The following is a 12,983-nucleotide window of genomic DNA, read 5'->3' as shown; positions in this document are numbered from 1 at the left end:
TAGAAAGAGCGACAAAGAGAAATAGAGAGAGAAATAGAAAGAAACAAGATAGAAAAATAGATGAAGAAACAGAGAGAAATATCGAAATAAATAAAGAAAAACGAGGAAGGCCACCCAGCTGCGCTCTTCCTTCAGGCTTGGCACCACAAGTGCGAAGTTGCCATAATATTTTTATCCTAATCACTGTAAATTGAGCTAACTAGTCTAAATAACTCCTCAGCCATCTGGACTGATTGCTCTAAGATGCGAACAAAAAAAAACAGTTTCAACAGGCATATCTCGTTTGCCACACATCCTCCCATTTACGGCAGTGTGCAAAAGTGCCGTTAAGTGGCGCAGAACTCGGCTTGCATGCAGAAAGGTTTGTTTCCTTGTGTGTTTTTGTCGATTGGCCATTGCTACATTTAACACCAAATTATCAAGCCGATTGCTGTCATAAATGGCACATACTCAAACAATGGCCAATGAGAAAATTTTTCTGCACAAGGTAAGATTACGTCACAGTAACATACGTGTTGTGTTCGCATGTTCATTCACGTAAGGCGTGTTTGTAGTTTTATGTTCGCAACCTTGTTAGTGTTTGAAGATGTTGTGTAAGTGAATAGAGAGTGGCCACAGCAAGCGGCTGCACACCTTTTAGTTACATTGAACGGAGTGTCAGCGTGTCCTACTTCTGCGATACAATAATACCTATTGGTTAAGCCTTTCATACAACAAATTATCACATGTACTGAAGTAAATCTATAACGTTGTCAAAAAGTAAATATCAATGTATAACCAATATATGTATGTATAATGAATATCAGATGTGATGTGGATATTTTAGTCTCATTTGTAAATTCATTATAACAGGCTTTAGCTGCAGTACAATGCTTCCATGCAATGACATTGTGCAATGCCTACATGGCGGATGAAAGTCATGCATTCCTCGAATTAGTGCAGAAAATATAACCAGGCCAGGAAGCCCGGCATTTTGGTTACACAAGTTGAAACTTTGAAGAGTGTCTTCCTTCAGTTTTAATGAGAGAACAGTGTTCAAGAACTGCCATTCAATGAACACACACTCAGACAACAAGCAGTCAGACATGAACAACCAATACGTATATTTTATGGCACGCTTTAAACACAAGGAGACTTCAAGCACTGACCAACTCTCAAGTGCATGGGAAAAAAACACGCAGCACTGCAATTTCATCAAGACTGCAGGAAATGAGGTGAACAACTTTTAGTGACTTCAAACAGTGCCGACTTCATGAAATCAGCCTAGTAATATATTGCAACTAAGAATGTACTCATATTCAAACAATGCTTGTCACAAAAGCACATGAACAAGTATGTGAAATGAACTTCACACAAGTTTTACCAAGTGCGGCACATCTGATTGCAAAAAGACCCAACAAAGAGACACTGTTACAATGAAATGAGCCCCTTTCAATTCCTCCCGCCATCTTTCAGTTCTGTTTATTTCTCTACAGTGGTGGATTTGATCTACATAAAACAATGCACACAGATTTCAAAATTGCCACAGCTAAACATCTTGAAAGCATAGCACCTGTTGGCTCTATATTGGGAGAGTGCCAGGTGGCATTTGATGGAAAGCTTAACGGCATTAGTAGAGACAGCGGTGATGAGCAAAGAGGAGCAGTTGAAGTAAAGAACAGACAACACGTGCCTCCGTTATTTCTTTTGGCTTACTTTTGTGTCGGCCACAATAATCATTTTGCAATGAGCAGCGTATTTTCTTAGAGGGCCCCACACCAGACCACATTTGAAATTTTGGTTATTTGTTAATCAGTGAATGTTGCAAAGTTCCATGTGGGGAGCGTTCTACAGAAACAATTTTCCAAATAGGTTTATTAGTGAATATGTTAGAAGAACTTCAACTCTCCTTTTCTATGCCTCCAGGAGACGAGCTTCACTGCCAAAACAAACTAACACTCTGTGTCTTTGCCTCAGCTAGCGTTTGCGAGTGTTGCCTCCTTCCAACTGCCGGACGTGAAGGGACATGTTACGTTTACGTTACAAGCACCAAGTTCATTTTGTCTTCCTTCTACTTTGCTTTAGTGCCAGTTGCAGTGGCAGCATTGCACGCTCCAAATATGATGAACCGATGTCACGTGCCATTGTCAGTGATGTTTCATGACTATTCTGGGTGCGCGCTGTTCCACAGACTAGTTGTGGACGTTTCAACAGATGCCTCTGATGTAAATATGTGTGTGTCAGCTTTCACTCTCTCAAAATGAATCTCGCAGACGAGAGGACATGCAACATTCTGCTTTAACTTTCAACCATTTTTTGCACAAGAAGCATTTTATATTTGCAGATATGATCGCTGCTGAGTGATCTGTGCGCCATGCTTGTTTGCTTGCATGCCAAAACTTGGTGAGAGGCCCTTTACAACAAAACCTAACAAAAAGGCTCCTCTCTATACCTTGTGTTGTTCGCAGTGTTACCTGAACACCATCATGAGCAAAACGTTTCTTAAAGAGACCCTGCAACACTTTTTCAGCATGGTCAGAAAACACTGCCGATCGGTATTCGAGGCTCCTGAGAACACGTGAGCCAAACATTATAGCACAGCAGGCGGCCTGGAATTTACGATTAATTCTTAAAGTCAGCTAGAAATTATTCCCTCTTCTTTCTAAAAATGATGCTATATACCCAAATCACTGCGCCATAAACCCAAGTGCACGGCCGTTGGCCGATTTCAGCATGGCAAGCTGCATAGTTACTGTGGCCGCCGCGGGATGCCACCACATGACCGCGCATGCTCGCGATCACACTGAAAGTAAACCGTGCGTTCAAAGGAAAAATGAAAAGTGCTCAAGGTCATGATGTGCACTGATGAAGGGACACATCTTTTTGCCCCCTTGTCATCCCCCTCCCTGCGTAGCTCTCAGCGCGCTCGCTGGGAAGAAAAGAGAGAGAAAGCGTGCGGCAAATCCCTGTAACTCCGCTTGTGCTTGACGGATTATAAAAATTTTTGCGGCAGTCGATTCGTGAAACAATAAGCTTTTTTAATGAGGCCATTAGACGATTACTTGGAAAAGTGTTGCAGGGCCCCTTTAATCTACAGTGACACAATTGTGCAATTGCGAGAGACCAAGTTACTTTAAAAAATGCATTTCACAAAGCTGTTCATTACATTGCATTTACATACAGTGCAGCTACTAATACAACCAAGCACCTTCGTTCATAAGGAACAAACTCTGTACTCCAATAGATCAAAACAGAGATCAGAGTACCACTCACAAACATTGTCTTCTAAAATGTATCAATTACAACACAAATACATGTATAACACAAATACACAAAAACTGCAAGAACTGATAAATATCATAACACGTTAAAATTTGTTCACCACTGGACAGAGCGATCTGCCACACGTCAAAGTTCTCATCAATCCCACTGTGTCCACCATTTTGAACACAATGTTGAGATCTGACAGTTCATCCACCTAAGCACACAGCACCTCTACACGACAGCCACTCAGTGGTCAGTATGCTTCACTTCAGCTGTATTCCTTGTTTAATCAACACTAGTTGAATGTGTTATGCTTAAAGGCCAACTCCGGCGATTTTTTGAGGTCGATGGATCTCAATGAAATTCGCTGGGTACGTTCCTTTGCACGTTTCCGTCATTTATGCCAAATTACAGGCTTGAGACATGCGCAGATAGTTTGCAAATGAATTTTAAAGATTATCTGCAAACGCCCTCCTGGCTTCCCACAATTATTGGCAATGTTGCGTCTGTGACGTCAGTATTGGGAAGGCGGCAGAAGTGACGCAGCCGAGGGCACCACTAACTTCGGCCGCTACAGCGAGCGTCTGCTGTCCTGGCCGAGACACTGTCATTATCCGACGTCGCACTGTCAGTCGCAGACATTACAGCTGATGCGCGGCGTGCTCACCTCTCCACTGTGCGCCTGCTTGTCCCGGCTATCACTGTTTTCATACTCTGCGCCGGCGTGACCGGCATGCCTTGCACGACTTCCAGTTCGTTCGTAACAACGTCTACGTCATACGTAGACAGTACATTCGGTTGGGTTTCGGTTTCGGTATTGCGCTTTTTTGGTTATTTAAAATTATTCTCCAATTTGCCGAGTATTTCTGCTATCGGGCCCGTAACAGGAGCGCCTCAGGAACATAAAAGCACCATTACTATGACATGGCCAAAAAATCGCCGGAGTTGGCCTTTAACCAAACGAAACGACTTTTGACAGTGCCTGTCCTTGTCAGCACAAAGCTCGTCATTACCATTATGCAAACGTTAGCAGAAACTTAACTGCAGAAATTAGTACTCAACTTACGTCACTTAGGCACTTGCATACCTTGCATGGATTACAGAAATGAGATACATGTTGCTTGTGCTGGACTTATACATCAACATGATTTATGCTTCGAGTATGGGAAATGCATAGAGTTGAGTCAAAAAAAGAAAAGGCCATGCCACATTACGCAGAGCTTGCCTGTCATAAGGACATGGTAGGAAAAGAACATCACTGCTGGTGGAAAGAATTACAAGGCATTAAAAGTTCAGAGTGGCATGATATAATCCCTAAACAAACATCAATTATCACACACATTCGTCTTGCAACGCATTCGAATATTGCACACGGCCAGAGACAAACACGCATAAGCGTGCACAAACATTATACAGACGTCAGCACAATTGACCAACCACCACTCGAAATTGTGAGCACTACTGTAGGCCGGCGTCTCAATAAACTGTACACGGTTCTCATTTTGCCACCTCGTTCATTCCTCAAACTGGCAAAGACTGGAAAGGCCTTCTGGCACACATTGTTGCAATCACTTTCCCGTCCTCATCCCAAGAGCAAGTCAATGATCACTTTGCATAAATCTAGCGATGTGTACATGATGTGAAATACATGCGGACAAATCATGCAAACCACAGGTGGCACTGAAAATCTGAAAAGAAAATGACAACATGTCATTCTTTCTTTTTCCCCTCAATCCTGTAGCAAAAGCAGAAAAACAGGCTTTCTCTCAACCAAAAACAGAAAATGTCTTGCATTATGCTGACGAATTAAGTGCAAGCGGAACTCCAGAAGTGTTCCATGTGCTTATATGCAAAATTGTTACGCTCCTGCGACCTAAATGAAAACATGAATATTAAACTTTCTTTAAATCAATTTCCACAAGGTCACTTCTCACGAGTGTTTTGCATAAAATGACTAATAAAAAATGTTTTTAATTCAGAAAATTGTTACTAATTAATTTTTTTTTTAAATTGGCGCAGCTAAGCACTAGTGGTGTGAAGAATGAGGCAGCGGAGCTGATGGCGATGCCCTCCTCCTTTCCCTCACTTCCCTTTCCCAAACCTTGCTATTCTATATTATACATAGTTATGCTTACTCTCTCTTTCTTGTGTCTGTTTCTTTCTATCCTTTTCTTTATTTCTTCCCTTTCTCTCTCTGTGCTCTTCTCTCACCCATCAGGGTTATTGCATGCCATGCTTTACAAATCAGTGCGTGTGTTCTGGGAGCAAAGCAGAAGGTGAAGAAGAGGACAAAGAGAGTGCACGCTGGTTAAATGATGATGATAGCTTTTTGGTGCCGCCACATGGCATAACGAAGAGCTTAAAGGGGTCATGAAGCACCCCTTGGGCTTGTTGAAAAAACACATCCGGCGGAAAGCTGACACGGCTATGAACTGCTCAGCCAAATATTGCAGTCGTGCGCACCACGTAAAGGCTACAAGCGGAACGCGAAGTTGCTGTTTTCTCAGGCGCCCTCTTTTCAAACAGAGGCCGGTTCTCACTCTCGTCGGTGGGCGGGGCGTCTGCCGATTGACGTCGCGATCTGCATCGCTGCGTCGCAAAAGACATAGCATCCTCATTGGCCAATAGCCGACGAGAGCGGCGTTCGGATTAGATGTGCTTCTTGCCACGGGGTGCCGCCACTTGCCGGCGCCGCACTCCTCAGTACACGGTAGCTGCGCTTGCGCACGCGAATCACAGCGGGAGAGCGATTGTGTTTCATGACGCGCGCTGACGTAACTTCTTTCCCCCGTGCCATCCCTACCCGTGTAGCTTCCAGTGCGCCCGTCGGCACGAGAAAAGAGAGAAAGCGCTGAGAGCGTGCGCCCAAACCCCGTAACTCCGCTCATTCTTGACGGACTCAAGAAATTTTTGCGGCAATCGATTCGGGAGGCAGTAAACTCCGATACTGAGGTCATTAGATCATTACTTGCAAAAGTGTTTCATGACCCTTTTAACAGCTCCGATATAAAATAGTTTTTAATGTTAGCATCAATGGGTGTGGGACAACAGGTTCAATGAAAAAGTTTTAACAAGAGAGTCTTTTAATGTGACCTTCATACATGTACGTACATGTCAAATGTTAACCTACTCCAGGTTTCTGACCTACTGTTGACTTCATCTGCAAGTGACAAAAGTGCATTTTCGTCTTAATGGGCTAATAAGTATGCACATTTGTTAGAAATGCCACTTCATTTTGAGGTTTGAGCAATAAGCCTTTGTCGTGTTACCATGGGAAGAAAATATGACGCGTGTGCTGAAGGAACCATTTCCACATCATGAAAAAGACTTATCATTAAATTTTGAGTACGTTTAACAAAGCGAAATATGATCCCATGCACAGCAACTGAAGCATCTATCCTGCGAAGCTACTGACTACCCTTCAAGTGCATTCCAAGGCTAGAGCACAATAGTTTGCATAAAGTTATTCTACATAATGGCAAACACAAATGACACTATTGGTTTTATGCAATACCCTAAAGTTGACATTCAGTTAAAGAGACAGTAAAGTGAAACAATGAATCAATTCAAATGGATATATCATTCTTTGAAAACAGTACTGTCATTATTATCACCATCATAAAATTAATAATATAAGAGGAAATGAAGGTCAAAGTATCATATTTAAGAATTTCGCACTGAAATCACTGCACATGGATGCCAGCACAATGTCAGAAATTTCAATGTGTTTGCATTTTGGCTACGTTGAGACAACAAAATTTTCTGAAACTTGGTAAATTTTAATTTTCTCTCTGGCCTCTTTGGAAGACAGTTTACGTTGATTTTGCCAATAAGGAGCCATGTAAGCCTTAGCAGACACTATCAAAATCTATGACATCAGAACAAGTTGGTGCTTGTTGCAGGTGGTACCGCCACATGCATTTTCTTTTCATGTGTTTTCTTGCTTACCAGGCATCTTCTCGCAGCAAGAGTTATGCCTTTGGTTTTGTGAAAGAGTAATTTACAAGTACGAGAAAAATCGTTTTTATCTTTAGTGTCCTTTTAACACTTAGTGTGTTTCTGCAACACCAAAGGGTTCCTTCGGATAGGAAATTATGGCACTTTAACATGTAGCCTCTTAACAACAGACCGATAACACCCCGAAAAATTACATACATATGGCAGCTGGTTGGCATTTCGTTACACGTGGTGCTACAAACAATGTGAGCACAAAGAAACACGCAAGAAATCGGCCACCGAAGCGTGCCACAGCAACGAACACTGCCACATCGTTTCACGCGTGATCAAATACAAAATGCACACCTGCTAAAAGAAAAGTACAAAAACACAGGCAACTACAGCACCGCTTGATGCAAGCAAACGAGGGCCCAGTCAACACTTACCAAACCGTCCACGTCAGTCAAGTTACAGGCAATTCACACCACGGCGTGTCAGTACGGTTGCAAAACAGTCTAACATCAAGCACATCCACAGGTGCCCCGTCAATTTTCAGGTTGTGCCTAGCCTTGACCTGGTACCGTATGTCACCCAGGCCAGTTCGACGGTCTCTACGACGATTCTCACGCCTCTGGTCTGCTGTCCGTGCCGTGTCCCTAGGCCGGCGTCTGCGGTCATGCAGGTGCCGGAATGTGTCCTTTTTGCCAGTTGTAATGCCAACAGGGCGAGTAACATTGAGGCCAGCCTCGCGGATGCGTGCATAGAATTCGTCGTCCTCGAGTCCCCAACCCCAGTAGCGGTTTGAGATGCCATTCAACTGGCGGAAGCGGGTTGTGCTCAACAGGAGGATGCCACCAACAAAAGTTGGGTAGTGGTACCGCGGATGCAGGCCTGGTGCAGCGAGGTGGTGCGGTCCACCGTTGGGAGGGAATGCATAGCTCAGCTGAGGGTTCAGTGGCAGGAGGTCGACGTCGTGCATGGCAACATAGTCGCAGTCTGCCTCGCTCTCCAAGAAGCCGGCATTGATGAGCGACCCTCGATTGAACCGCAGTGTGTCAATCTGTGAAATACGGCAAGAAAAAGCTATGTTGCAGCACAGCTGACAAGGATTCCATTAAGCTGCAGCAAGATGTGTTCCTTCCGGTCAATACTTGGTCAACACAAAAAAAAATTTTACACAAAACTGCAGTGCACTTGCATATTGTGCCCCAATGACAACACAGTTGCCAATATGCCGATATTGAAAGTAGTTTGCCTCCCCCAAGACATCATGGAAATGGGTGAACATAATTGGCAGGCACCTCTATACGATTTCATCCAAGTTGGTTATGAACAGCCAAGATAAAATTTGGCGTTTTCCACTGCCTTCTTTAGTTGCCACCGACTACAAAATTCTCACTTAAAGTTGCAAGCCCACTCATTTCTATATTTCTTGTCACAATCACTAGCAGTACACTAGTACTAACATCCTGATGGAACTGGCAACAGTTTCTAGAGAACGTTTGGCAACCACTTCACGCGACTGCTGTGTGTAGAAACGAATGATATGCATCGACATTCGCCACCCTGTTCTCCTGCGCTGCTCAGTGCGTGAAATCCAGCCTTTCTTATTTTCCTATGCTGTCCTCTGCCGTTTTGGTAGGGGTTCAGGTACGGGACGGGACAACTAGCTGCTATCGCCAGAAATAAAGCCTCCGAGATCAAGAGGCGTTTCACGACTTTCCCGCAAGGAGAAGGGCGCATGCGCCATGCAGTCGTGAAAGTAAAGGCGGATATCGGACAGGAGCGGGGTAGGAGATTGGACTGAATGGCCGCAGAAACAAATGACGTCAGAGGCACAGTTTCAAGCTCTGCAAAGCAGGCGGCGGTCGGTTGCTGTTGGTTGCTGCAGAAACGTACCTTCGTTTTAATTTACGCACAGCCAATCAGTTAGGTGCCGGTTTATGCAAGAGATATACACACGAAATTTGTCGGCGCAAGTAAACCATCGCGCGCTGACTTCACAAACTCAATCGACATGTAAGGATTTACCTGGTTCACCACAACCAGCCGGTGCCGAATACCCTGCTTGCGCAGGAAGCGATGCAAGTGAGGCGCCAGCCGGAGCAGTTCGTCGAAGCGATCGCGAAACGGAATGATCACGGCTAATCGGTGCCCTACCGCGCTTTCAAGCTCATAGTCGTCATCTTCATCACCAACGCTGCAGCCCGTCGGCGAACGCAGCACCAGCGCAAACGGCACAAGCAGCGTACACAGCAAGCCGCACAATAGCAGCGCGAGCGATACGCGCCGCCCGTGCATCATCGCGATGTCTCGCCGACCGACAGAGCGCAGCGCGCCGGCTGCGGCCTGACGCCGTTGTCATGCAGAATGTCGCACGTACAGGACGCTTGCGCCGTGCCGGTCGAAACCTGGCAACGATCGCAGCATTGCGGTCTTATTTCATTCGCTCCAGCTCAAGGGTCTCGGCAAATTACTCGGACAACATGCCCACCATTCAGAAATCCTACAAATGAAGTTTAGTTGGTCTCCTAAACATGCGCTGTCCAGCCTAAGCACACAGCGATGTTTTAAGACTGCCGCTACAAAAACTGTGGCGCTGCATTACTTAACGGCCATAAACTGGATGGATGGATGGATGGATGCTATGAGCGTCCCCTTTATAACGGGGCGGTGACATGTCTGCCACCAGGGGTGCAATCGCGGAACGATGCTATTCCCGATTCCATGCCATATTCTATGCTATTCTTATCATCCACCACTCACGGCTGGCTGATCGCGTTGATAACGCGGACGGACCGTCGTTCTGACCACTGGCCAAGCGCGAAAAGCACGAAAAGCATTGGAATAAAAAATAGAATCGTTCCGCGATAGCACCCCAGGCTCGAAAAAAAAAAAAAAAGCTTCCTTGTTTCATGTTGGATGGATGGATGCTATGAGCGTCCCCTTTATAACGGGGCGGTGACATGTCTGCCACCAGGCTCGAAGGATAAAAAAAGAAAAAAAACTTCCTCATGTTGTCCTAATGCCTTATCTACATTGATTAAATCTATGTTATTATAACAAAAAATATAAATTCACAGTCCATCTCTCTGCCTCTTAAGGCAGAATAACCTTTTTTCCCCCAATTATTTATTTTTGTACTTTAACTCTACTTTTCTGCCACCAATACTCTAACCGTCTCTTACTTATTTCTATCGCGGGCGTGTTCAGCTTTCCATTGTTGTCCCTAAAACCCAAGGCTTCATGTAGACTCGTGCCCACACGTATACCTGGGTGAATATCGCCACATTCAATCAGTACATGTTCCATCGTTTCCTTAGTTCCCCCGCAGCATGTACATAGTTCTTCTTCGTTACTGAATCTCGCTTTATAACTACGCGTTCTCAGGCAGCCCGACCTTGCTTCAAACAGTAAAGCGCTTCCCCTTGAATTATCATAAAACCTTTCCCTCCTTATTTCGTTTTTTCCTTTTCGGTAGTTACTCAGAGCCGGCTTCTTTTCCATCGCTGTCATCCAATAAGTCTTCTCCGCCTCTCTGACCTTCCGCTTAATGCTCCTTGTTGCCATATCGCCCGCACTGCCAGCCGTATATTTACTGGTGAGCCTCCTAGTTCTTTTTCTCCACTGCGTGTCAACGCTTTTCCTATACAAATACCTGAAAACCTTCTCTGCCCATCTACTCTTCTTCATTTTCCTCAGCCTCTCTTCGAATCTCATTTTGCTCTGCGCTTCCCTCACTTCAAAGCCTGTCCATCCCATATCACCCTTCACCGCCTCATTTGTCGTCTTCCCGTGAGCGCCCAAGACGAGGCGGCCCACCGTCCTTTGATTTACATCCATTCCTGATTGCACCTCTGACTTCATGCACACCACTGAGTTCCCAAATGTAAGCCCCGGAACCATCACACCCTTCCACAGCCCTCGAAGCACCTCGTACCTATTGTATCCCCATAAAGCTCTGTGCTTCATAATTGCAGCATTCCTCTTTCCCTTTGCTACCGATGCTTTCTCTTGTACCTCCATATATCTATCCCCCTCATTTACCCATACTCCGAGGTACTTGTACTCGCTTACCCTCGGTATTTTTTGGCCCTGTATTAAGACCGTATGGTCTCCGTGATCATTGAATATCATCAATCCACATTTTGTTGCACTAAATCCTAGTCCTAGAGCCTCACACTCCCTTCCGCATATATCTGCCAGTCGCTGTATATCATCTTGACTGTCCGCAAATAAGACAATATCATCAGCATAAAATAGACCTGGAAGCTTCTGCTCAACCATCGCTCCGACCTGTTTGTGTGACAAATTAAATCCAATGTTGCTACCTTCTAGCGCTTTTTCCATCCTCGCCATGTACAGCATGAATAACAGCGGGGACAAAGGGCATCCCTGTCTCAGTCCCTTGCTAATTTCAACGCTGTCCTTGCTACTTATTCCTTCCCATTCTATACAAACTGTATTTTCTCGGTATATTTCTCTCAAAAGCTGTACACAGTCGTCACCTATGCCCACTTCCTTCAATATATCCCACAAAATTTCCTGATGAACGTTGTCATACGCCCCGGTGATATCTAGATAAGCTACGTATAAGGGCCTGTTTTCTATTTTAGATATTTCTATACACTGGGTAAGAACAAACAGATTGTCGTCTAACCGCCTGTCGATTCGAAATCCATTCTGAAGTTCTCCCAAAATATCATTTTGTTCTACCCACGCTTCTATTTTTAATTTTACTGCCTGCATCGCCAACCTGTATAGCACCGATGTAATTGTTAGGGGTCTATACGAGCGAATGTTATCTTTTTCTCCCTTGCCTTTATAGATTAAGTTCATTCTACTTTTTCGCCAACTGTCTGGTATTTCCCTCTCCTGTAAGCACTTTTCTACGGCTTTCAGCAGTGCTTCTTTAGTGTTATGTCCGAGTTCGTTAATGAGGCTGACGGGAACCCCATCTAAGCCCGGAGTAGTGCGCTTAGGAATTTTTCCTTCGGCCTTCTTCCAATTGAAATTCTCTAGTACTACATCTTCGTCGGTTGCTCTCCTTTGCGTACTTTTACTCACCGGGGGAATCCCTGGGGGACCTTTTTAAACGAATCGGCTGTTATCTTTCGAATGTAACCTAGCGCTTCATATCCTTCGAATTTATTTCCTCCTTCATCTACCATATGTTGTTGCATTGTGACAGACTTCCTACCCAGCGCTTTTAGGTGGCTCCAAAATATCCTAGGCGCGGCCTTCTTCTTTTCGCGAATCTCCGTCATCCAGCGTTCACTTTCACCTTTAATTTTTGCCTCGACTAATTTCTGCACAATGGATTTTTGCTCTAAATATATTTCCCATATTTGGTTAACTTCGTCCTGTGGCCGCTTCTCCTTTTTTGCCTGTCTGTGCTCCCGTGATGCCTGACGTCGCATCTCGATCGCTTCCCGGATTTCTTTGTTCCACCAACTTTTTGGCTTTTTCTTTCCTTTCCAACAAATAGTTTTCTTCTCTATTTCCATTTCTTTCGTGATTACATGTAGCAGCTCACTATACTTCCAGTCTTTGCCTGGTAGTTCGTCTACTTTTTCCTCGACTCTTGCGGCTATATTTGTTATTTGTTTGTCATTTAGATACGAGCTGCCAAACTTTGATTCTATGTTCTTATTTTCAGTTTTATATCCCATTTGTAATATTATGCGTTTATGATCACTACCCAAGCTGTTAATGCCTTCTTCGTCTATTCTCATGTCTGTAAGTTTGTCATATATTCCTTCTGTCATGAGACAGTAATCAATGCTCGATTGCCTGTTTCCGAC

General features: G+C 44.5%; 1 protein-coding gene across 1 annotated transcript; it reads right to left on the bottom strand.

Annotated features, from left to right (window-relative positions):
* Positions 1–1,002: 1,002 nt before the first annotated feature.
* LOC119404767 (beta-1,4-galactosyltransferase 7) lies at positions 1,003–9,676 on the bottom strand. Its single transcript, XM_037671427.2, has 2 exons — positions 9,211–9,676; positions 1,003–8,239 (listed from the first exon to the last, which is right to left on the bottom strand). The coding sequence occupies exons 1-2, from the start codon at positions 9,481–9,483 to the stop codon at positions 7,643–7,645; spliced, it is 870 nt and encodes a 289-aa protein (XP_037527355.1). The 5' UTR covers positions 9,484–9,676; the 3' UTR covers positions 1,003–7,642.
* Positions 9,677–12,983: the final 3,307 nt, after the last annotated feature.

Source organism: Rhipicephalus sanguineus, chromosome 9 (genome assembly GCF_013339695.2).
Source record: "Rhipicephalus sanguineus isolate Rsan-2018 chromosome 9, BIME_Rsan_1.4, whole genome shotgun sequence".
NCBI classification, from domain to species: Eukaryota; Metazoa; Arthropoda; class Arachnida; order Ixodida; family Ixodidae; genus Rhipicephalus; species Rhipicephalus sanguineus.
This window is presented reverse-complemented; position numbering and strand designations above follow the sequence as displayed.